We start from the raw sequence: 25,599 nt of genomic DNA, 5'->3' as shown, positions 1-25,599 counted from the left end.
CCTTTGATGAACACAGGGCAGATTGGGTATTTTAGACCTCTGCCTGCTTGTCAGATGAATCCTGGCTCACTTAAACAAGTATCAGCTTCGGTGGGACTGGAGCTGCTGAGGAGCTGAAATGAGCCGTGCCCAAAAGCAGTGGCTCCAGGGCACAAAAAGTAAAAATAAGGGTGTGGAGCACCCCCTGAAACACAGGGTTTCAGGGGTCCGTGGCATCTCTCACTGAACAGGATCCCGTGAGCAGTTTCTCCCCTCCCACCTGCCCCAGGCATGCTGCGAGGCCGCAGCCACGCATGCACGCTGCCCTTTGCACGCTGCAGTCCCTTCTCCAAGCTGTTATTGCTGAGTATCCATGATTCATATTTCCCCCCCTCTGTTAAAATACAGAAGTTTTCACTGCAGCCAGCATTCACCCCAAGAATCCCCTGGGAGAGATTTGTGAGTGGTAATGAGAGCGCGGGAGCCTTTCACCTTGAGGACGTCTCTCAGCATCCAGCTCCCTGTGCAGAAAGTGCTGACTGCGTTTTGGCTGATGCCCAGGCTGAGAGCTGCTGCTCGGGAGCTTTTTCTCTTGGCAATTTGTGGGCCACACTCGCAACACCGGTGGGGACAGAGCTGCAGGCAGGGGCACCTCCGTCTTCCTTCGCAGGGCACGGTGCATCGCCCGGGGCTGCGCCGGGGCATCCTGGGGGCAGGACGCCCACTGCTCTTCTTGCTCCTGCGCTTGCAGCAGAGGTGGGAAATGGCACCAAGTGGGTTAAGGTTTTGGGAGAGAGATTTCCAAAGAGCGATGGGTCCCTTGTCCCCATTCCCCCTGCCCTGGTCTGCCCGCTTAGAAGCTGGGAAGCAGTGGGAGCATGAAGGGTGGGATGGGGATGGCCTGTTCCCCCTCCTGTGCTCCTATAATCCTCACTGGTGTCAGGTCAGAGCTTCTTGTGGTTTGTGACCCCTGCACTGATGTCCCTTCCAAGCACTTCTCCAGTCTCCTCCTGGGCTCCTGTAAACCCCTGCATTCACGAATCTTCTGCCCTTACCCTGCTTGTACCAGCATCAGCTGAAAGGTCCCTGCCGGAGGGGTGCTGAGCCCCCCCAGCTCTCCCCATGGCATGGGCCTCTGTCCCCATCCCCACGCTGTCCCCTTCCCAGGCTGTTGTTGCTCTCCTCCCATCCTTTTCTGCTCCTAACACACCCTTGTAAAGATGTGGGCCCAGACCTGCATGCAGCATCACTCCGCGCTGGGGCAGAGGACAAGGAGGATGGTGGGGTCCTTCCTCCTCCTCCTCCTCCTCCTGCAGCCACGTGCGCTGGTGCTGCCGCCAGATGCCCCCTTCGACCCCCAGCAGCCTCAACAAAAGCAGCGTGGGGCTATGCCAGCGCTGCCGCGGCGTGTGCCGGGTAATGAGCAAATCAGCTGGTGGCCAAAGTACAATTACAAGTCATCGCTGGGAGCTGCTCTCTTCCAAGTGAGCTAATTGAAAATACATTGAGACCATTATTAGTAATTACAAGGTAGCCGGCATTCTGCAGGGGAGAGCGGCGTGGGATGTGCATGCAGTGCGTTCACGCTCACCATCCTTTAGCAGGACCGGATGGGTGCAGGGGGCATGGATGGTGAGGTCCGGTGAGTCAAGCTGGGGGGACCACTGCTCTTGCCACCCCATCTTGTTCCTCAGCAGCTCTCCGAGGCTGCCCATGGATGCCAAGGAAGTGGGGAGCTTGGGAAAGGAGCATCTGTGAGAGCAAACTGGCTTCTGGGACTGAGCAAGGCTCTGGTTCGTGCTGGGGGAGACCTGCCTCCTGTTCTGGTTTCCTCCCTTCTCCCTGCAGCCTCCTCCGGGCTGAGCCCATCACGTGCTCCTGGGGAAGGTCCAAGGTCCGGCCGGGCAGGGGCCGTGGAGGCGAAGGCTGGCAGCCTGCTGCAAAATGAAGTGCCTGTTCCTCCTCCTCGGTGTCCTGCAGCTCCTTGGTGAGTATGCCCAGGGCCCGACGGCCATGGCGAGCAGGGGTGACCGCTGGATGACTTCCCTATTTGCACTTACAAGAATCCTGTTTCGGAGCAGAGCTGCAGGCTCTGTCACTTCAGGCGTATCTGTAACGCAAGTGGGAAAAGGCATTTCCAACCGGACAGAGAGAAGGCAGGGCAGCAAGGCTGGGATTAGTGTATCGTGCCCGCTGCACCTCCGCAGCTTGGGTTTTCCTGCTCTTATTTGAAGCCAGCAGCTCTGCACTGCAGGACACATTCTCTGTTGAATATGCATGTCGCTTTGATGTTCAAGGACTGTGCTTCCCTGGAGACAAGGCTGATTAAATAGCAAGCTGATATTTCCAGGGCTGTGGAGGGTGCAGGAATGCATCAGTGCAGCTGCATGGGGGAAAAAGCTTTGCAATAGGAGATTAACCTCCGCAGCCCCAGAGCCCCTGGCCAGAGGAGATGCCCCCACTGCTGCCATAGCCACGCCGGGTCGGCACACGCAGCCATCTCTGCGGTGCAGTGCGGCCCGAGCTCGCTTGACACAACACCTTGCAGCTGCAGGAATGTGAAGTGTGTGTGCAATGGGGCCAGCTGGGCCTTTCTGCTGGAGCTTTAACCTCTCCATTCTCCAGCTTCCCGGGACAGGAGGGAGGCAAGTCAACCATAGCAGGGACAGAACAACTTGTAATTACCAGCTGGAGACTTGTTCCTTTCGTAAGCTCTTTTTGACTCCAAATCAGGAAGGTGTTTGTGCCCATAACACTGCAAGCAGCTGCGTGGGTCCAGCTCTCATCGTTGTACGGTCCTTTTCCATCTCAGTGGGTTTTAAAGTGGATACGGGGCAGGGGGGTGTTTGCTCTGCCTAAGGGCTTCCTACTGCAAATGTCTCAGCAGAGCCCCCGGCAGAGTCAGACAGTGCAAATTACACCCCGAGACGATCGTTGCGCACTGATAAAGCCTGCGCAGAGCCTGCAGAGCACAACTGGCCACGTCCCTCCCCGCCATTCGGATTAGCAGGGCCCAGGCTTTCTGCAGTGCACCTCCCTCCATCAGCCGGAGTCTTTCAGACCCCCCTCCCATCCCAGGATGGGGGGGTCCTCCTGTGGTCCCTCCTGCCCCCTCTGTGGCCAGGTCCTGTCCACCATTGTCTTTCTACCTATTCTGTAGTTTTGTGGGTTTTTCCCCTAAAGAAAAGATGATCCATATTGAGAGCAAAGGTTTCTTCTTTTTTTTTTCTTTCCTTTTTTCTGTCTCATAACTCGCTTGCCTGAAGCCATTTAATTCAGGCTGCTGGAGATTCATCTTCAGCTGGACATGCGTCTCCCAGCCAAGCCTGGGCAACGTCAGGCCAGGAGGCGGGCGAACAGAGCAAACAGAGCAGGTCAGAGTGGAAACCCACCTCTGCCAGGGCCCGTCCCCGGCCAGCGGGCTCATCACCGCGGGGACTCACGGGCAGGACCACCGCCGTCCCGGCAAGCCCCATGGGGAAGACCTCTGTTTCCCAGCCTGCCGGTGCCTCAGGCTGCAGGACACCGTTGAATCCTCTCTCTCCAGTCCCAAACACATGAAACCAGCCTGTATTTTGTGCTACGTGACCCATAGCAAATGCCCTTTCTCCTCTCGCCCTGTCTTCACGGTCCTGCCAGTTCTGCGTGCCCGCTCCATACCTACTAGAAACACCAAGGTTGAGGGGTTTCTGCACATCTGATTAGTCCGAGTGGCAACAAAACCCACTGCAATGAATGCTTAGGTCCCAGGTGTATGTTATTCTCGCCCATTGCCTGCTGCCTTCTCTCTGCCTGCCAAATATTTGTCCCTTACTCCTCTTCCTCCCTGGGTGGGTAAAAGCCATCACCCAGCCAAAAAAATCCCCTGTGCAGAGGAGGGCTGTGACTGCTCAGCTGGGAACACGCAGGGGCTGCTCCTGGGTGGAAAATCCCCAAATCTGGCCTGAAAAGGCCAACCCACCCTGTCACACATCCCGGAGAGGGCTCCCAGTGCCTCCCACGGACTGGGTGACGCTGGTTTCCCTGCTCCTCCCAGCTGCCACCGTCGCCGTGTACAAGCAGTGGATTCCCAACACCAATTTTGAAACCGCCTCCAACTGGGATAAAGGCAGAGTCCCCTGTGCCAGCGACGTGGTTCATTTTGAGAAGAACAAGGTATTGGCCGTTGTTATGTTATTTTTATGTTATTTTTATTTTATTTTTTGCAAAATGCCATTGGGCCTTCAGAAAAGCCCTTTACCTGCTGGAGGAAAGCCTGCTTTTATTTTTCCTTTTCTTACAGGTTGTCTCAGTCTTCGTGAGGTCTCCCCACGCGCTGACGGACATGGTAAGGCAGCGTGCGGCAGCGCTGGGAGGGCGGGCGGGAGCAGGGCTGGCGCTGGAGCGCTGCCAGCCGGGTGGCATGTCCCCCTGTCCCCGGGTGGCACGACCCCTGGCCTCCTCCCCAGGGACTCTGACGTTCTGCTCCAGCCAGACTGGCCCAGGATGCCTTGGCTGGGGCAGGGAACAAGAGTCCCAGCAGCCCAGGGGCCTCTGCACCGTGCAGCCAGAAAGCCTATTTCTCGGATTATTTCTTTTTTCATTGGGGGATATGGGGGAGAGCACCCGAAAACCCACTTTCATTTGGAAGAAATTAATTTTACCTCCCCAAAGGAACGAAAAAAGCCCCTCCGTGGGACTGAGACCTTGGCAGTAGTTTGCTGAGGTATTGCCGACACAGAGCAGGCTCTAGCCCTGGGCGCAGGCTAAGCGAAGCTGACTTCAACATACCTTGAAATGAAAACAAACCATTCTGGGAAATCCCAGAACGTTGCTCGGGATACTGCCTTTCAAGTGCCATTGGGTTTTATATTTTTCTGCGGCGCTATTAGCCTGGCCATGGCAGGAGGGCCACACCACCCTGAAATACGTACATTGGGTGAGATCAGGTTGGGGGGGTCTCGCCGTGGAGGGGTTTCTGAGCAAGCCAGTGTCCCCCAAAAAGAGGACCCCTTCCCGGGGCAGGTTGAAAGGCAGCCATGAAAGCGCAGGGTCTCGATCCCCACAGTTTCGAGGGTCAAATTTAACAGGGAGTAAGGAATTAAAGGGAAAAGCGAACCTTTGCTGCCCCAACACATTGGTGTGGGATGGGTCACCAGCGATCCCCATCCCAGTGCCGGGATGGCACGAAATGGGCTGGATCCTGTTTGCAAAACCTTCTCCCCTGGATGGGATGAGCTTACGGCTGAGTTTTCTCTCTCAGTTTTAGGGCAGCTTTGCTCTTTTATTGGCCATTAAAGCCGAACAAGCCCTTGAAATTTATGTGGTGTAATATGTTCAGGCTGTCTACGCCACTAATAGTTTTGATGCTTTAATAACGCCATGTGCCACATTTAATCCCTCTACAAATATTTGGAGGCGTAACTTTATTTATATGGCATTTTAAATATGAATTTTTGAAGGAAAGAATGTACTGGGGAAATACGTACAAATATAATGTAATAAATGATGTGGAATTTACCCAGAGAAGAAAAGAGCAAAATATCTCTCCAGTAGATTTTATTTTACTTACAGATGAATGTATAATATTCCTAAAGTACTTTCATCAGAGGCCTGCAAAGTGCATAATTGCAAAGCAGCGTTATTGATTACGGCATGAGCCTTTCACACGGAAGCTAACGCGCCGAGCTGAGCGGCCCTGCGGCTGGCCGAAGGAGAGGGAGGTGCAACACAACCTTTGCACAACTAATGACACCCGTGGCCGTGCTGCTCTGCCGACCGTCCGCCGGCTGCCCGGGCGGACGTTTCCCATCGCGGCTGAGCGACAGGGTCAGGGTGCCGCAGTGGCCCCCAACTCATTCCCATCAAAGGATCCGGTGGTCCCTGCGGGACCCCCGGGGACCCTCTGCTGCCCTGGGGTTTCTCCGGGATCCCACTGCTGGCGAGCGGCTGCACAGGCTCCAGGGTTACAGTGAGTATTGTAGTCCCACTGCTGTGATGGAGGAGAGGAGGGCTGGGAGGACCACGAGGGAATCGGTCGTGGCGGCAGCACTATGTGAGCCCAGCACCCTTCCCCTCCAGCCAGGGGCTCGCCCCACTGCTGCACCAAGTTGCACGTCTGTGAGCAACCGAGCTCATCCCAGGCTATAACCTGAGCCGCAGCTCACGCTTTCCTTCTGAGCATCTTCACCCCAACGATTTGCAATGAACTGTCCCAGCAAGTTTCCCAGTGTGGTGGTTAATATTTATTTTTAATTTCAGTTTAGCCACCTCCCTCTCATGAGCTGCTGTGCTCTGTTGTCACCAGGTGATACAGTGACTGCCAAGATTAGGGATGAAAAAGGAATGAAACGCAGCACCTGAGCTGTTTTGCCACTTGTGGGGATGGCGTGAAATTTGGCAACAGGGTGGCTAGAAAATGAATTGGTCGTGAGGCTTTTTGCAGAGAGGCTGGGCTGCACCTGTTCAGCTGCCGGCCGCGCCGCGCCGGAGCATTAATCTTAAATCACTTAAATCAGCAGGAATACATTAAGCTTTAGAGTCACCATGGAGATGCTACACAGCCTTTGGCCAAAAAAAAAAAGAGAGTGTTGCTTGCTATAGTAGCACAGGAGGAAATTCATAGCCAGGGAAGGGGCTGGGCTCTCATTGACTTTCATGAGGACGGTGCCCACCGCGGCGGGTGCCGGGGGGATGCTCGGTGCCGGTGCGCTGCCGGCAGAGAGGCAGCATGAGACCTCCCATCCTGACTCCCCAGCTGAGTGGAGCAAGACCTGAGGTGCCGAGGGTCCTCATGTGCCACTGTCAGCGCCTCCCCGAGACGTTTATATTAAAGGAAACACTTGTGTATGGTAACCCTCCAGCTCCCCTCCCCATCTGACCCATGGGGGCACAGCCAAGTGTCGGGAGCTGCTTTCTTGGGAGGAGGCCAGGGTTGTTGGGGCACACAGCCCACCTCCCCCCTTGGAGGAAACCCATTTATCACCCAGCTCAGAGGTTATTTGGTCTGAAATTTTGAGTGGATCCCTAATTCAGTCACACACTGAATCCAAATCCAGTTTAAGCATAAATGACTTTGAAGCACAACCGTTGTGATTAGGCTGGATTTTCTATGGTATTTAGCTGCCTAAAGACGCAGATCAGTATTTAGCCGGCTTTCAGAGGCGCCTGGGGGTAAATCCACAAAAAAGATGGAGGTGCTCAGGGTGGCGGTGCCTGATGTGGGTGTTCCAGGGCAAGGTGGGCTTTGGCTTTGCTTGTGTCCCTGCTGGGGGAGAAGGGCTCCTCACCCCCTGGCTATGGCTGTGCTTCCAAAGGCAGCCAAGCCAGAGCAGGGCTGTGGCTGCGAGCCCAACATTTGCCCTGATAACACCAGCCCTGGTGCAGTTTGTGCCTGAGCTGGCCAGCACCACGGCATGGGCCAGGGATGGATGATGCCGCTTGCTATTTTTGGGTGGCAGGAGTCGGGTTTAGCCACGTGCGCAGAGCAGCCTTGCTCAGCCCCCATGCTGCCAGGGTCAGGGCACTGGCCGGGGTTATTCGGCACTGCCGATGTCCCCTTTCCAGCTTTGCCCCATCGCGGATCCCTGCCACGGTGGCGGCAGCTGCCTGCACCTCCTCCCTGCCCACCTGGTGAGGGGCCGCAAAGGCTGGGCGAGGGTCGGGAGTGTGCGGGGCACTGGGGTCTAGCAAGGGATGTCTCACCCAGCCTTATATTTTTAGCTGCCTAATTGCGAGAGCAGAATGTACTCGGCTTTGCTGCAGGATGCTCCCGCTCGGTTCCTGGCAGAGATTGATCTCGAAATGCCAATTGCTCTCCAGGGGCGCCGGCTCTAATGAATTGCCGTGGTTTGCGCTCGTCCCGGGCACCGGCGCTCCCTTCCCCCCTCTTCCCAAACAGCAGGGTAACGAGACACCCAGAAAAGGGATTATTTTTCCTTCTCCTGAGATGAAGGTAAAAATTTCATGGGAGTGCCTGTGTGCGTGTGTGTGTGCCAACGCATCATTACAAGCCTGAATCCTGCAGGCTTTTCTCCAGCAGTGTTCCTGCTGAAGGTTTGCCCTAGGAAAGGAGTGTGGTAAAACAGCCTTTTGCAGTCGCCTCCTCATGTTTATTTGCTCCTTGCAGGCTAGTTTCTAGCAGGAGGAGTCATTAAAGCCTGTGATGAGCAGAGCAGCTTGCCGGCGTCCTGGGCTGGAGCAGATGCTGGGGCAGATCTGGCTGGGTGGCCGCTCTGTGCACCAGCTGCTGTCCCTCGATGTCGGGGATGGCTCCCGTGCCCGCACCTCAAGTCGCTTTCCAGGTCTCCCTGACCTTGTCTGCAGAGGGAAGTTCAGGAAAATGAGCTGAACTAACCTGAAGTAGATTTGGTAAATGGCTTTAAGCCTCTGTCTGCCTTCTGCATCCAGAACTCAAGTGTCTTGGGCTCGTTTACCTTAATGTGCTCCCCAAGGGGCTCCCAACGTCCCCTCGTCCCCCCCGGGACACCCAATTTTCGTACCCTGCTGGGACCTGTTTGGCTCCGTGTCTGGAGGTGTGCTGGGGGCTGCAGTCCAGTTAATGGCTTTTTTGGGCCTGTTGCCTTTTTTATCCCCGATGGCTTTTATTGGGGTCTGCAGGGTGGTTTGGCAGGGGGTGTGCCGGGCAGCACCTGCGCAGGACAGCCAGGAGCTGCAGCTCCTTTATGGGGACGGGCAGGAGCATGATGTTTTGGGAACCTGATGTGCTGGGCTACCCCTGTGCCAGGGGATGCGGTGGCAAGGCCAGCTTGGGCAGGCAACGTGGGGAGCCCACGCCCTGAAACACAACATAAAACGTGACGAGCAGACACGGCAGGGGAACCAGCTCCTGCATTAATGAGAGCGCAACGCACTGCTGCCGAAGGACCCTGCCTTGCAGGAGGGGGAGGCAGGGACGCAGGCAGGGGAGAGCAGCCAAGCACCTCGTTAGCTTCCAGGGGATGATGCTGAAATGATGACATCCTGCTGGTGCGCTGCTCCTTTGCCTGTGCCCCTGCCTGCTCCGGGGGGGCGAAAGCAGAGGGGCTAGTTATTGCTGGGAGCAGAGGAGGGCTGGGGGCCATCTTCTGCCCACCACCGATGGGTCCCACGGAGAGCAGCAATAGCTCCTGTGCCCTGCTCTGCACTGCACCAGCCTGCCCGAGTGCGAGTTTCCTGGGGGCAGTGGGGGGAAGCATTTCTTGCCTATTTCCCTTGGGATGCTAAAGCCCCGCTCCTTACGGGAAGGATGTGCCCGGGCAGGGAGCTCTTTGGGCAGCAAGGTCCAAGTCCATCAGCAGGTTGCCCTCCTTGGCTCACCCAGAGCTGCTGGGGTGGCCGTGGGTCATCCTGCCTCACTGTCTCCTCTCGTGGGGGATCTGGAATAGCCAGTGTGGGATCAGGGGCCATGGCGGGGGCAGGCCGGATCCAGTGGCAGGCTGGGGGCATGGGGTGGCGTGGGGGGGGGGGGGCGGGGGGAAGGATGGCAGCCCGAGGGTGCAGGTGGGAGGTTCACCTGGGCAGGAAAATGAGCAAATGAACCTCCACTAATGAACCCAAGAAACCCTGCAGTGAGCGAGCCCCTGGCAATGCTCCAGAGCTGTCAAAGGGATTCACCTGTGGATGAATCTGGCCCCGTGCCTTTCTGGGGCCTTCAGCCAGCAGCTGGATCCCACCCAAGCACCCGCGCACCCGGTTGTGCTCAGACCCCCCTGAGCCCCAATGGGCATTGGGAAAACCACCATTATCCCCCCAGGGGCTGCCTGCCTGCTGCCCTGCCCGCCTGCTGCCATGTGTGGGCTGCTGCTGCCCCAGCGCAGCAGGACTGGGAGAGATGATGCCGAAATCCTTGAGCGTTAATGTCTCTTGTGGGTTACGGCACACATCCTCTCCGTGGCAGAGAGACAACCCCCTCGCATCCTACCCCAGCCACGTGTTTCGATGGGGTGCCAAGTAGCACCAGCCCAGGAGCTGCCCCTGGGCTGGGTGCCAGGCGAGGGGATGTACCCCGGAGCTGTGCGTAGCCCCGATGGCTACCGAGCCGCTCGCTGGTGCACCCGTGGGTGCAGTGCTGCGGAGCCCAGCGCGCCCGGGCAGTCTTGGCTTTGTGTGATGGGGATGGTGGCATTGTCTCACCCGAGCAAGGATTACAAACACATTGATGCTGTGAATTAGAACAAGGCTGGCGGAACAGCCAGCTGCAATCACGAGCCTTGCTCAGCCAGGTTTGAAGCATTAGAGCCGCATTTTTTCTTGCGCTGGTGATGGTGACATGCCAGTCACACCACTGCTGTCAGTTGTCTCAGCCCAGTGCTCATGAATTGAGCAGAGCCAGGATGTGCCAGAGGCCAGTTCAAAGCCACCCACTTCAAAAGCCACGTGCTCAGGCTCATTTTTTTCTTTTACATTTTGGAGGTTATTTTCATTTTCACTTACGCATTGGGGCAGCCAGATTTCTTCTCAGTGGTGCAATGCTGGGGTTGCAAACATGGTAACTGTGGGTTGAGAGCCACATGGGGTCTTTCCTCTTTTTTTTTGCTGACTGTGATGAGAAACATGATGACTGTGTTTCAGTTGTCATTACACTTGATAATGATGACCGAGGAGATAGATAAGTCATTTACCAGTATCGGGGATGGGAAATGACTAATGGGACTCTAAGCTTGCTGTATTAATGGCCCTGGAGTACAGGTTGGCAGGAGCAAGGGAAAGCAGATGAAACCGCCAGCTTTTTGGCTCTGGTCCTTTGGTACATGTCATTGCTCAGTTCAAAATGTACTTGGAAAGTGGCCCAGCCTATATGCAATTTCTATACTAAACACCTAAATGCAGAAAGCCGCTGCCCAACCGGAGTCTCCAGTTATCGTCTGCAGCAAGCTGAGATGTTTAATTTATGTTAGGAAAAAAGAAAGGGCAAATTATTTACAAACTAAGATCCACTGGATGGTGGAGCCACTTCGGAAATGCTGCCTGGTGGCGTGCATCTCAGGGAGGGCTGGTGGTGGATGGGCAACACGTCTGCCTTGGTGGGCGAGGAGCTGTAGCTGCAGGGCCCAGCCTCAGAAACTCCTGCTGTGAAGCAGAAGTACGGGGCTCTTATTGTACTTCATGTTTGTGGAGATGAGGTGACTCCATCCCCCTGGCTCACGTTGCGTTGCCTTGTATTTTAGTTCCAGGGCTGGTGCTAACAGCATTTGAGCAGGCTCAGAGGGTGAAGAGGTCAGCGGCTGGGACACCGTGTGTGCTGTGGGACTCTCATTTCCCTGCCACACTCACACTCACGTGGACAGCTTCCTCTGGGCTTGGGAAGTCCAGCCAGCCTGGGGTTTTGGCCTTGGTGGTGGAGGGGGATCTCCAGCGGTAGCTGGAGTAGCTGTGTCTTCGCCAGAGAGCCCAGTGTCTCCAGAGCCCTGCATGGATGCTGCAGGAGTGGGGCAGATTTAGTGTGAAGCATTTTCTCCCACCTCTCCCCACGGGCAGGACTGGTGCTCTGTGCTGCTGACCCTGCGTCAGCTCCACACCCCATCCAGACCCCACTCACCTGGGCCCTCCCAGGCACAGGAGGATGTGACCTTGGTTGGTCATTGGATCAGCATTTGTGCGTCTGTGTGTGCACACATGTGTGCACCTCCAGCCCACCAAGCCCACCTCATCCCTGCTCTCCTCAAACTGAACTCAGCCATGCCATGTGAATCCTTACCGGGTTTTCCTTGCTTTGCTTTGTGCATAATGCATGCACAAAGCGCTCTTGCATTGCTCCCTGGAGCAGTGTGAGTGATGCAGCTTACAAATGTAGGCACATATTTGTCCAAGTATTGTCTCTGTGGCTTTTTTCTCCTCCTAGTTAATTTGCGAAGATCTGAACGAACAACCCCCTGGACAGGAAAGCTCATTGTGTCCTGCATGGCCACCGCAGGGTGTTTGGGAAGCTGTGACCCACAGCCATAGTCAAAGTATTTGGTATCTCTATAGGGGAAAGAGCTGTCAGGCAGGCAGGGATCAGAGCAGGGACTTCCCCAGCCGGTAGTCTTGATCCAGGCACAACACTCTGCAGCCTGGGAAAGCGAACAGAGGCCAGCTAGTCATGGCCCTGCTGGTCACCCATCCCTGTCACCAGCAGCCGCTGTCTGATTTTTCTTCCTCCGCCCAAAGATCCCTGCAGCTCTGGGCCCGAATGCCCACAGGTAACTGCTGTGGAGAGCTGGTACCCTGTGTTGGTGAAGTGATCAACTGCATCCCATCCAAAACCCCAGCCTGAGCAGCTCAGCTGGACCCCCGCAGCCAGCTGGCCACCCTCCCTGCTCGGCCCCGTCACGCACAGCAGGCTGCAGGGTGGCAACCTGCAAACTGGGCGAGAGGCAGTGGTGAGGGGCTCCAGCCTTAGATGGCCCAGAGGGTTTGGAAGAAGGGACTTAGCCAGCAGCAGTGGCAGCACCTGCCTGTTCTTGCGTGGGCTCACAGGAAAACAAGCCAGAGCACTTCTGAAGTGAAGCACCTTGTGAAAGAAGCTGGTAGCATAGACCTTGCCCAGCTCAAAGCAGACCAAGTCCTGAGCCTGAAAACATCATCAGACATGGCTTTTATATCTGCAGCTAAAGGGCACGTTGCCATTCTTATCCTGGCAGACCTTTCAGCTCTTTCAGTGCTTCAGTATTGGGAAAATTGGCTTTACTCAAGAGTAATAGAAATTCAGGGAACATGATAGGTTAACCGTTGGATTTGCTGATCTTAAAAGGTCTTTTCCAACCTAAGTGATTCTATGTTTCTATGATTCTGTGACGGCATGGTTTCCAATTAGGCACTACACATGCTATGGTCTCATGGAGCAGCGTCCATAGGCAAAGACTTCTTCCTGGCTGGAGGGGAGACTCCATACCCTTGGGGCAGATGTTGCCCAGACCTCAGCTATTCACCTCGTCATCCCCTCTTCTCCAGCCCAGCGTACGACATCGCTGGGTCTGAAGCAGGTGGTGCACAGGAGCACTGCGGAGCTCTTCTCAGTGGCAGCTGTCCTCTGCTCTCCACCCTGGCTTCTCATGGTTCCTTAACCAAGACGGGGACCTGGGCTATGGTCTTCAAACCACCACACCACGAAGGCACTGAAAATCTAAACAGCTGCCTGCAGCTTGGGGGTGAGGAGCTTTTTGCCATGTCCGTCCCCCCACCCAGGGTGGTCCCTGTGTGGGACAGAGCATCCTCAGGCAAGACTGCCCCAAGGGCAGAGAGCTATCGCAGCTGCCCGTAGCAGTCATTCATAAGTCTTGCTTTCTCTAACCTGCATGCATATTTAAAGACCAATTAAGTAGATGAAACCTTAAAATCCCATCTAACGTGCTTCTGCCTGAGCACAGGACCCAGCGCATCGGCATAACGCAGTCCTGGAGGGCTTCCAGCTGCTGTCTGGGGAGTGATGCTAAAACCCTGGATAGACCGAGTTAGAGGAGAATGGAGCCTTGAACATCACTCACTCCTTGACACGTGAAAATATTGGGGGAAACCCTGACTTTCTCTGTGGCAATTTCTAAATGGAAAATAAGATGGGCTGGGCTGAATAACCCATGTGCTGTGAATGAGTCTCCTGACTCAGTTGTTTGCCAAGGCCTGTCCTGGAGTCAGCAGTGCCAGCTGGTGGCCCAGGCGGCCACAGCTGCTTGCTGAAAGGGCCCCCATGGCAGAGCTGCGCCTGTTGAGGTTTGTCCTCACGCCCCGGTGCAGAAGCCTGGTGGGGTTGAAGCCAGGCAAGTATGGTGACCCCAACTACCTGCTGGTGATGTCCTACCCAAAAAGAAGAGGGTCTAGCTATGGCAAGCTATGCCAAATGCTGCTGCGTGCTTTCCTTATCTCGTACTGAGCGTGAATCCACTAGCTGACACCTCACCAAGCATTGCTTGGGCCCCTGAGTTATTTTTTGTGGAGCAAGTCCATTCCCGGAGGTGGGAACCCATTAAGCAAGGGGACCTCTGCGCACTTGCAGAGTAAGGTTGGGTTTTTCATGGCATACCAATGCATAAAGCCATTCCTGAGCTGGTGGGAGTGGGTGTGCAAGAGGAGGAAGGAGCTGTCAAAAGAGCTTATTTTGCTTTTTCCTTGTTCTTGCTCCCATGAACACTTCATGCTTTCCTGTGTTACTGGAAGATAATGTCAGACTGCCTCTCCCCATTGCAGCGTCCCCATCTGTAAAACCAGGAGTTGATACTTTCCCATTAATGCAGGGCATGGCGAGGGTAACTCCTAATGACTGTAAAGTGCCTCGGAGACAGCAAGTGTAATAGGCAGCCTAATAATTAGCACTGTTATTTGATTACAAGCCTGGGTGGCTGGCAGCGGGACCGCACAGTAATACTCTGAATCCCTTCGTCTAGTACCTGCCCCTGAACGGAGAACTCGTGCTGGCATCTGGTGCGGGATTCGCAGCTTTCGATGGCAGCTGGGATCCAGGCTGTGACTCAGGTATTTTGTGCCCAGACCAGTCACCCTGTCAGCCCCTGATTAATCATGCAAATTCAGCCCCAACGCTTCTACAAAGGTCTTTGCTGTCCCACCTCAGAGTGAAGTGAATCACTCCTCTTTTAATACCTACCTTTTCTTTGATGACCTCCCTCGCATCAGATCTTTTTTTCCTGCTAGATCACCTGTCTTCTAAAAAAGTAATTATAGCAGGGAAACCTTTGAAGTTGTAGCAGAGAGGCAAAGATTGTTTGTATTTTACCCTGCCTATTAAGCATGTAGCCACATCAAAGCCCTCATTTTCTTTGCCATGGTATTTCTAAAGAAAACTGGTTAGGAATTACACACCGGCAAGCTGAACCGCAGCCATCGCAGCGAGCTGGCCTTTGGCCCAACGCGCACAGGCATTTCGGCGCATCCTTCCCTCCCCTCCTCGCCTCCAGCCCAGGTTTGCCGTGACTGAGGCAGCAGGTTTGTTTCATTGGTGCCTGTTATTAGGCTGAAAGCTGTTTGCTAGGGAGATGTATTTTGGGTATTTAAGAGCTACCTAATGCTTTCAGTGGTAAGTAACTTTGTAGTTCAGCTGCAGAAAAGGAAGAGTCCAAGCGGAGCGCCTGTGCCTGCGCTCTGACTGGCAAAAAAAGAGAAAAAAGAGGGAAAAAGCTAAAACAAGTCTGCCCAGAGGAGGGACTGCAGCATCAGACTGTCCAGAGCCACTCCAAAAACCTTCACCCCAATCATTTTTCCACATTGGGGCTGTTTGTCCCCCATCAGGGATGCTCTGGCAGCGGCCTCTGCCTTGCACTGGGCTTTTCCTTCCGACCATGTGCTGCTCCCCTGAAATCAACAGGCGTTTCTGGGGCAACTTTCACAAATGGATTTTTTTAAAGCATGATTTTAAAATGAATGCAAATAATTCAGTCAATAAATGCCCGTATGATAGCTGAATCGGTAAAGGTTCAGCTGTTGGGGAAGGGTGAGAAGGAAGCAGGGTGACAATACTACCTGTGGCCAGCAGGGTAATGGTTAATGGTTAAGTAATGCACTGGTTTTTGGGGTTACCCACTGTGGGGACCAGGACCAGGCATGTTTCTGCAGGCGTGCCAGGCTGCTTGGAAACTGGGACATGAATTATCATACCCATTTTTTTCCTGTTTAGTTGTTATTCAGCGTTTAGGCTTCACAGCTGTTTTCCTCCCTAACCATAAGGGTGAGCTCTAAAGACGTGGGGGAAAAATGTTCTGTGGGATCTGGGGCCAGAGGTATGAAGCCAGAACTGGGGTCTGGGCTGAGCTGCCGAGACCCCAGCCCTGAGCGCTGGAAAGCTTTCTCGAGCCTCTGCCGGGCTCCAGGAGGTGCCTGCGGTGGCTGCCCGGGAAAGCAGTGCCAGGGCTGGCCCTTTGCTCCCTGCCTGCAGGGTGAGCTCCTCCACTTCAGGCCAAGCACTCTGGTTTTACCAACCCAGACGCATCTGTCAGGGCTGTGGATTTGAGTCTGGGTCATGCTCAACCTTTCCTGTTGCTTTCCCAGGTGCAACGGTGAGGTTTGCTGATGCTGAGCACCACGCATGGTTCGACCCCACGCTGTGGCAGACCGTATCCCCCGGCGGGGAGCTCGAGCCGGGTGGGCGCATCTTTTCTGTGGATGAGGAACGTGTCCCGTGCCGCTACGACGATGTTATCTTCCAGCCCGAAACTTCCTTCCGGGTAAACGTCGACTCATCGCAGCAAGTGATTCATCTTCGCAGCATCTCTCTCATGGGCCAGGTAATGTGGGGATGATGAGAAACTGGCTCGACGCCTCCTCGCCACGGCCCCAAAGTAGGTCAGGAGAGGAAGGACCAGCCGGGGATGGAGGAGCGGTGCTGCATGGGGAGATGGGGCACTCCCCCAACACTGCAGCTTCATGGGCTGCTGCTGCTGCTGCTACGGATGGTCTCGATGATTTTTTTTCCTCTACCAGTTTGTTCTCGCCTCCTTCCCTGTGGCGTGGGAGCACAGGCCATCTCGCTACTCACATTAAAAAAAAAAAGGCCAATGTACACGGGTCAAACTGCTCGCAAATGGCATCTTCTCTGGCACCCAGGGGCTGCCCCCTTCCCAGGCATGTGTCCGCAACCGCGCTGTTCAGGGACCCTCTGGTGGCACCTCCCTCCCATCCGAGACCTTAATGTGGCCCATGGCCCAGCGATCATCTCCCAGCTTTGCTTTGGTACCGCTCTTTAATTGATTGGAGGGATAATTATAGAAACGCTGGCAGCCTGCTGTGCTTCAGCCCGGGAATCAGGCGCCCGATGAGCCCCGTCCCTTGCCAGTCAGAGGAGTGAAAGATCACAGGCGCTGCAGCAGTAAACACAGGCTCCTTCCAGGAGTGGGAGATGCGGCAGACATTTCATAAGTTATTTATTATTTCTACCGCTATACTGCCTGGGTTCTGCCATTTTGGGGCCAGGCATTAGGTAACCGGTTTTTGTGTAGTAACCTCAGTCAGTGTCCAAGTGGGTGCAGGTGAGTCTGGACAAGGCAGGACCCTGTGGAGCTCACCTAGGGCACACGTAGCCCCAGGGATGCAGAGGTGGGCGGTCCTGGATGCTTGGAATGATGCTGGGCCCACTGATGCCTGGGGACCCCCCCATGGCACATCATCCCCCCGCCAAATCCACCTCCCCAGGGACTGCAGCTGGCCATGCCCTGGGGTGGAGGTGGCTGCTGAGTGATGAGATGGAAAGAAAAGGTGTGCTTTTTTTGTTGTGATTATAGCATATTTCCTAAAAACTGACCTTATAAGCTACTTTGTCCCTTTGAAGCCAGCCTGCTCCTTGCTCTATGTGGGCTATTTTCACCCCAGGGCCTGAGAAATCCTTCTGCTATGCCAGGGCATGGAGAAGCCTCCCATGGAAGGCAGCGGGTGAGGGACTTACCATTGGCTTGGTAGGACAGGGCTGGTCAGTCCAGCTCAGCCTTTGCTAGTGCCGAGCCCACTGAAATGCTTCCCGGATTGAAGGAAAACACCTCAGATCCAGCCCTGTCCTCCCAGAAATTAAAATGTGATAAATTGAGTTCTCTGGGCCAGCAGAAAGAGGGAAAACAAGGAAAAAAAAAAAAAAAAGCCCAGCCATCTTGTGATTTATTTGTTGCCCTTTTTTTTTGTCCCATAATGTCAGACCCAAGAAAGCTGACTGAGGGACCGTGGTACTGGTGCTGTCATCGTCTAAGTTCTTCTTTTTGTCTTTTTTTTTTGGTTTTAAATTAGAAAGGGTTTTTCTGTTGGCCCCATGGGAAAACCCAATGGGGGGTGTAGTGGCAGGATTTTCCTGCTGCACTCACTGCCTGCAATGGGGCTGCCCCAAGCTGGCCATCAGACGTGGCACTGGGTGCCCAGGCGGCACGGCCAGGTGCCTGGGGACAGCACTGGGACCTGGCTGGGGATGCTCACCTGCTTTTGCTGCTCTTCCCCACGCAGGAGCTCAGCAGCCCCGAGGCCTGGGCTGGGTACCTGCGGGGTCCCTCCGCCCCGCTGCAGTTTCATGGCAATGGCACTCTGCAGGTGACAGGCACCGGCTGTCCCGACAAGTCCGGCTGTGCCTGTGGGAACGCCCCGGTGAGTCCTCCCATTGCAATTTAGGGGGGTGCCATTGCAATTTGGGGGTGAGGGGGGGGCAAGAGACTGATGCTGCCCTGCTCTCCTTTAGGATGGCCACCGCATCTGCACGGCCCTGCTCAGGGCATCGGGGAGGCAGTGCCCAGCACCGGCGTGCCAGAGCCCTTTGCAGCCCCTCGGCCACTGCTGCGGGGTCTGCGGTGAGTGGGGGGTCACAGCCCTATTCCTCCTCCCCGCTGCGCTGGCTGCCCCAGCCCCCTTCCCCTGGCTCCGTGGGGGAAAGCCGGGTGTGAGGGATGCTGCTGGTCTGGGGTCTGGGCGCCCGTGGGCTGAAGTTTTGCAGTAGCACTGCTCCCACAGGTCCCATCCGCATCCCCATGTGCCACCCTCCCAGGGCATCTCTCTGGACCTGGGTCAGGGCAATCCCAAACATGGACACAGGCTGAGCGATGAATGGATTAAGAGCAGCCCTACAGAGAAGGAGGGAGGCTACTGGTGGATGAAAAATCGGACATGAGCTCGCAATGTGCTCTCGCAGCCCAGAAAGCCAACTGTATCCTGGGCTGCATCACGAGAAACGTGGCCAGCAGGTCAAGGGAGGTGATTCTGCCCCTCTGCTCCGCTCTGGTGAGACCCCACCTGGAGCCCTGCATCCAGCTCTGGGGCCCTCAGCACGGGAAGGACAGGGACCTGTTGGAGCGGGGCCAGAGGAGGGCCACAGAAATGGATCAGAGGGATGGAGCACCTCTGCTATGAGGAAAGGCTGAAAGAGCTGGGGTTGTTCAGCCTGGAGAAGAGAAGGCTGTGGGGAGGCCTTATTGCAGCCTTTCAGTACTTAAAGGGGGCCTACAGGAAAGATGGGGAGGGACTCTTTATCAGGGATTATAGTGATAGGATGAGGGGTAATGGTTTTAAACTGGAAGAGGGTGAATTTAGATTAGATATTAGGAAGAAATTCTTTACTGTGAGGGTGGTGAGGCACTGGAACAGGTTGCCCAGAGAAGTTGTGGATGCCCCATCCCTGGAAGTGTTCAAGGCCAGGTTGGATGGGGCTTTGAGCAACCTGGTCTGGTGGAAGGTGTCCCTGCCCACGGCAGGGGGTTGGAACCAGATGATCTTTAAGGTCCCTTCCAACCCAAACCATTCTGTGATCCTATGAAGCATCAGCCTAGCTTTTGGGAGCCTGTTCTGAGTTGCAGCCCTTTGTCCCTGCCTCTGGTTTATCCTGTTAGGATGTCACAGCTCATCAAGCTAATAGGGCTCTGCTGAGTTTATGCAGCAGAAAACACTCAGAGGAAATGCACCTTTTTCACCATAATGTCAGCTTTCCAGCAGCAAGTTTGTTTCATTTCACTTAAAATAAAAACATATGGATTGACAGCGTTCCCTCGGCAATGGGAGCTTCTCCACTAATCTACCTGGAGGGTTGTTTAAGGGAATTTTTCATGCAGAGTTGTACCTAGATATTTGGTACACCATACCAAATTCATTAAAACAGCACAATATGTTTCTCTGACAAGTTTCTAAAAGCAGAGCCTCTTAAAGCCTTTAGGAGATTTTCATATTTCAACAAATGCTTGCTTGTTTTTTTTCCCAAGGAAAATATTTGACCCAATGACTGCAGTGCAGCGGTACGGGGAGCGCAGGTGTCCTTTCCTCTCCCCCTTCCCTTCAGAGCCAGGGTAGCATTGCTGAATCGCAGCCTTGCAGCCCCGAAACGCAGTTACATGCAGAGCTTCCCAGGGTACACACAGAAGAAAGCTTTCCAGGGAAAGCTTCTTTCTGGAATATGGTAGAAACCAAAAGCCCTTCACCAAGCCCAGCTGATAAAAAGACCAGTGAGGGAGGGAGAAGTTTCTTGGGGCAGCGATGCTCAGGCAGGGCTGCGGAGCTGCCTCTCCTGAGCCCAGCCAGACCGGTTGCAAGGAGATACCGGAGAGTTCCCAGTGCCTTTTGTGGCAGTTGGACCCGTGCCACTGTGGCAGCTCTCTGCCCGGGCTTGGTGACAATGTCATGTCTGTCTGTTTTCGAGCTGCAGGAGCCACCATTAGCCTGGATTTCACTCCTGATTTTGACCTGCAGAAGTACCGGGACAGACTGGTGCAAGCCTTGCTGAGCCAGGTATGTCAACCCGCCAGATCGGGACGGGCTAATGAAACTGCAAGCCACTGGCCACATCTGCCTGTGACTCAGTGCTGGTGGGGCTGGCTGGGGGGGGCATGAGGTCCCAGGGATGCAGGGGGCTCAGCCTCGCTCCCCGCCACCCTGCAGGGCTCACCCCCCACATTTGGCCTCTTGGATGTGCCAACTTGCCATGGGGGCTGGTGCAGCCTCCCTTGCTCCCCACCACAGCCACGCTGTCCCTCTCGGCGCAGGGCAGGAGCAGCTGCCAGCATGCAGATGGGCAAGGATGCAGAGGGGCTTGCTGGAAACCCTGGTCTAGAAAACACAGGAGGTCAGGTCGAGATAACATGGGAGGTCAGCCCATGTGGCTGGGATCATGCAAACCTGCTACAGCACACCCTGTGGGCTCTGGGAGATCATTCCCAATGTTGGGCTGCTTTTTATTCCCCAGTAGGCAAGCACTGGGTGGGTAAGTGGTACTGGTCAGCGCTCACGTGCATGCTTCACAAGGCATCACTCCACACTGCTGCTTGTCAGACATAGCATGACATCCCTCCTCCTGGCTGGGAGCTGCTGGGGGGGGGAAGGCGTGCTCCGAGTTACACTGGGAGGATCAATATCAGAGTAGTTCTCTATTGATCCTGAGCTGAAAGCCTGCTGCCTGCCCTCCTTACAGCTGCACACGTCTTAATACAGCGTTTAATGGGTGTGCTACACAAAATTGCTTTCTTGGCGCTCTCACCTCCGCAGGGAGATAGATGCTGTGTGCTGGGTGCTGGTCACAGCTTCGAAAGGAGGGGAGATATGAACCTCTCATTTGGGAAACCCAATGGCACTGTGGTAACAGGGAAGGCAGCTCTGTGATGGGACTCACATGAAGATTTATAGGTGGGCCTTGCTGGTACATCCATCGTGGCTGTCTGTAGAGGTGACTAATTTCTGCCTACCACTCTCATGGGCTTTATGTGTTGTCTTGTGTTTTGAAAAGCCCAAGTATGCTGGTGTGCGGATGGCCATATCCAAGGTGTACAAAGCACAGACCTTCCTGGGAGTCATACCCCGAAGCTCCACTCCCCTCATCCAAATCGTGCTGATCGATGATGAGGCAGGAGCACAGACCGGCACCGCTGCGGAGCAGATGTCTGCAGACATCATGGAGGACGTAGCACAGCATGGTAACGCCGCTGTCCAGAGCTTCTTGTCCCCCACGGGCACACATAAAGCCACCGCTGTCCAGAGCTTCTTGTTGTACGCCAGCAGCCCACGTGGCAGCCCCGTGTCCCTGCTCTTTCACCAGGGAATCACACGGGAATCAAGTGGCAGCTTGGTTGACACTCCCTGAGTTGAACACTCCGAAGGTCCTTGTCCTCGTCAGTCTGGTCCAGCGCACCTCTAAGCTCCTCTAACACACACGGTCTGCGTTTCTAATGATTTCAGTAGTGAACTTTGCTTACCCAGAAGTTTTACCATTTTAATCATAATAGGACAGTGGTGTGGGCAGAGCAGAAGTGCAAGATCAGAATTACTGGGCTTGGCAGGGACCTCTGGAGACCATCTCTCTCCCCCCCGCCCCGACAGCAGGTTGCCCAGGGCCATGTCCAGTTGGGTTTTGAATCTCTCCAAGGATGGAGACTCCACAACCTCTCTGGGCAACCTGTTCCCATGTTTGACCACCTTTGCAGTAAAACAGTTTTTTCTTATGTTGAAGTGGAATTTACCATATTTCAATTTGTGCCCATTGCCTCTTGCCCTGTCACCGGGCACCGCTGAGAAGAGCCTGGCTCAGTCCTTCAGCTGTGTCTCACCAAGGCAGAGCAGATGGGAAGGGTCACCTCCCTTCACCTGCTGAAAATGCTCCTCCTCATGCAGCCCAGGATACCGTTGTCCTCCCATGCCATGTCTGGCTATGGTCAGCTTGGTGCCCACCAGGACCCCCAGGTCCCTCTCTGCAGAGGTGGCTTCCAGCCAGAACATTGTGTGTGGAGGCAGCCATGTAAGATGGCAGATGCTGCTGAGCATGCAGGTCACAGCCAGGGGACCTGGTGTTTGTTGTATGGGTAGCAGACCTGCATGAGCTTGTCCCAGCTGAGTCCACCCAGCTGTGTATCCCACCCCCTGTCCCTGGGGAAAGGTGATGAACCAGGAGAGCAGTGCCAGACCCGGCTGCAGGCTCCCTCTGCCCTGTGGGTGTGGTGTGTGGGTATGGGAGCGTGTTGCCCTGTCCAGTCCTCACCCCTATTTCTTCCTGCCCTTCCCAGGTGAAAGACTTGGCATTTCAAGTGGCAAAATGGAGGTGGCCACCGGCAGCACTTTCAGCAGGCAAGGGTGGAGCCACGCGTTGAGCAGGATCACAACAGGGACGGTCTTGGGGCTACTCTTCTGTCTCCTGTTGCTTGGAGGGATTCTCTTTCTCTACAGAAAGGGAAAGCTAAGGTACGGATGAGGCTTCTGCTGGCAGCATGTTGCCAAGCTTCTCCTGCGTGGGCACAGCTATCATCCCAAGGCCATCCTTCCAGCCAGCTTCGTGGCACAGGGGCGTGCAGGGCTGCCCAGAGCTCCCATGGTGGCAGGCATGGCTGGACAGTCTGCTATACCCAGTGTTACTAGTTCATAGCATCGCAGAATGGTTTGGGTTGGAAGGGACCTTTGAAGATCATCTATTCCAACCCCCCTGCCATGGGCAAGGACATTTTCCACTAGATCAGGTTGCTCAAAGCCCCATCCAGCCTAACCTTGAGCGCTTCCAGTGACGGGGCATCCACAACTTCTCTGGGCAACCTGTTACAGTGTCTCACCACCCTCATACTAATATCTAACCTAGATCTACCCTCTTTTAGTTTAAAACCATTGCCCTCATTGTTCCTCACAGTTTATTGGAGGTGAGGTGGCTGAAAGGCACTTATGTGCTCTTGGACTGGTACTTGGCTGGGAGGACTTGCTTCTTGGTGCCACGTGGCATGGTGTGCTCTGGCGGGAGTGGGGCTGCTGTGGCTTGATTGCAGCTCTGCACAGCCTGGTTGTGATGCCTGGGGACATCTCCTGTTCCTTGTAACTGTTAGTTTGTGGTCCTGCTGGGGGACGGAGGACTGAAACTGCCAGCTGCTAAATAGAAATGCATCAAAATGATTCAAAGCACTCGTCCCGCAGCTTTGTAGCCATGACAGGGAGTGACAGCATCCAGAAGCAAATGCAGCTCCTGGGGCATTAGTTGCTCATGCTGCTTGGAGCATGGTGTGCAGGTCCCAGGGGAGGGACGGTGGGGTGCAGGGCACCTGACCTCACCGCAGCTGGGAGCTGGTCAGAAATACCCTTCTCCATCACCTTTTCCCCTCACAGCTTGGAGACAGGCTCCAGCAGTGAAGAGGGCATCCCAACAGCACCCACAGCAGGCGTTTGGGGCACCCACCTTTGCTCCTCGCTTGTGCACCCACCTTCACACAGGGCCCTGCCTCCCCCAAGGAGGGTTTTGCAGGGTTTATTGGCAGATGTCTTTGTGTGTGGGGCTGTCCGCTGAGCCGCTGTGGCTCGTCTCACCTACTTGACCATGGGCAAACAGGATGGACCCTATGCTTTTTATAACCAGGGTGTGGGAATTGCTTTAATTTGGGTGTGCAAGGTGCACTGGTGTCTGCCAGGACATGCCGGCCGTGTTGCAGGCTCACAAGTCAGGTTGTTCCTTCCCTCCGTGTTCCTCTGCTGGGGTTTTCTCACCATGCAGCAGCAGCCGTGGCCAGGGATGCTTGCCCTGCCACTCGGCACGTGCTGACATGACATTTCCTAGCAATAAACCCGCACCTTCATTTAATTTCTAAATAAAACTCCCAGTCCCATAATTGCTACTTGATGATTTATCTTCCACTGACACTTCTTTGGACGCCAGACAGGCCTTTGAAAGCGGCTCCGTCAGCAGCGGGAGGGAAGTTCGTGTAGCTACAGGAGACAGAGCTGAACCCAAGCCCAGGCCATGTCCCCAGCCGACCCTCTCCTGCTGTGTATCCTTGGGTGGCTCCAGGGCAGGTCCCCTTTCGGACAGTGCTGCCAAGCATTGTGGAGGCATCTGACACCGGCAGGGATGCTGCAAATTAAGCAGGTGGCTCTGAGAGCCTACAGTCTGCCTCCATGCAGCAGAGCCATCCTGACCACCAGCAAACCAGTGAATTCAGCTGGTTTCCAGCGAAAAGGGCCTGGTGCAGCCTCCCTGCAGATAACGCAGCTCCTCTGATTGCCTGTGTAGAGCCCATGCCAGGGTGGTCACAGCGTTTCAGTATCAGTGGGCTCTCAGGACCTGTGGCGACGTGTGCGGACCCACTGCTGAGCCCACCCGCACTGGGACCCTTAGGATAGCAGTAATGAAGAAAACAATAAAAGTGGTAATGGTGATTAAGATGATAAAATGGTAACATGATAAAAGTAATGATAAAAGTAATTAGTACTTGTTGAGATTGCGGTGGGAACAGGTGTCAGCTCTGTGGCAATTCATTTCAGGCCATGGGGGGAGAGCGGTGGCTCCAAATCGAAACCTGTGCTGGGGCTGTCTGCCTCTGACAAACTCTTCCCTCCAGGATGCAGGTCCTAGACTTCCAGGCTTAATGGTTTCTGCTAGATAGGGCAGCTTTTCCCTGGGAAAGGGTGCAAACATGGCATTTTAAAGACAGCCTGAAACTTTGCCCTGTGTTTTCCCATCCACCTCTTGAAGATGCAGTGCTTCTGCTGGGGGAGCTGCTGGGACGGGCGGGATGTGGGTGGGTGATGCCCAGGTCTCTCCCCAGGCTGCCTGCCCTGCGCCTCCCCCGGCCTTGGGACAGAGCAGAGGACCCGGTGTCCCCTGCGCCAGCCAGCGACAGCGGCTTCGACAACCCCATGTTCGACGTGGTGAGTCGCCACTGCCCGGGGGCGCAGGGCTGCTCGGGGCTGCGGGCAGGAGGTGCCAGGGCCCCAGCCAGGGCCCCCTCGAGTGCCAGAGGGGGTGCAACGCAAGCTGCAATGCACCCGGCAGGGCTCCTCCTCTCCCCAGGCCAGGAGGGGTCTGAGGGACGGTCCCACCTTCCCGCAGGTCACCAGCTCCTCGGCTGCCACAGGGACTCAGCGCTGGGTGGGTTTTGCCACGGGTTTTTCTTCCCTTCTTCATCAGTTGCTTTTCCCTCCCTCGCTGCTGCAGGAGCCACCAAGCATTGACACTGGAGAGGAGATGCCACAGGAGGTGGCTCCCAAAGACCATCAGGTCTTCTACCTCAACCCTCTGTACGATGCAAGCGAGACGGAGACCTGACAGCATGGCCCCATGCTGGGGGCAGCCACCACCTCCTTGGGGACACTGCTGCCTCTCCAGCCCTCACGGCCCCTCGCGTCGCTCCTGGTGGGATCTAAACCACAAGCAGGCAGATCCTGAATAAAAGTGTCCACACGGTGAAGGAAACACAGCAAACCTTCGCCGTAAGGGCTCAGCCATGCAGGCACGGCCTCCCTGGTGTT

The 25,599-nt window shown here is 55.2% G+C and overlaps 1 protein-coding gene across 1 annotated transcript; it reads left to right on the top strand.

Moving 5' to 3' along the window:
* Nucleotides 1-1,923: 1,923 nt before the first annotated feature.
* Nucleotides 1,924-25,396, top strand: AMN (amnion associated transmembrane protein; the record flags this gene model as incomplete). The annotated part of the gene is made up of 12 exons (XM_082318324.1): nucleotides 1,924-1,966; nucleotides 4,016-4,134; nucleotides 4,262-4,306; nucleotides 14,319-14,406; nucleotides 15,934-16,169; nucleotides 17,866-18,003; nucleotides 18,095-18,203; nucleotides 20,042-20,124; nucleotides 21,116-21,302; nucleotides 22,386-22,560; nucleotides 24,897-24,999; nucleotides 25,286-25,396. The coding sequence occupies 12 exons, from the start codon at nucleotides 1,924-1,926 to the stop codon at nucleotides 25,394-25,396; spliced, it is 1,437 nt and encodes a 478-aa protein (XP_082174450.1).
* Nucleotides 25,397-25,599: the final 203 nt, after the last annotated feature.

Source organism: Platalea leucorodia, assembly GCF_965183815.1.
Source record: "Platalea leucorodia genome assembly, chromosome: 7".
Classification (NCBI taxonomy): Eukaryota; Metazoa; Chordata; class Aves; order Pelecaniformes; family Threskiornithidae; genus Platalea; species Platalea leucorodia.
Note: the sequence above shows the minus strand (reverse complement) of the source record. Positions and strands in the feature narration are given on the sequence as shown.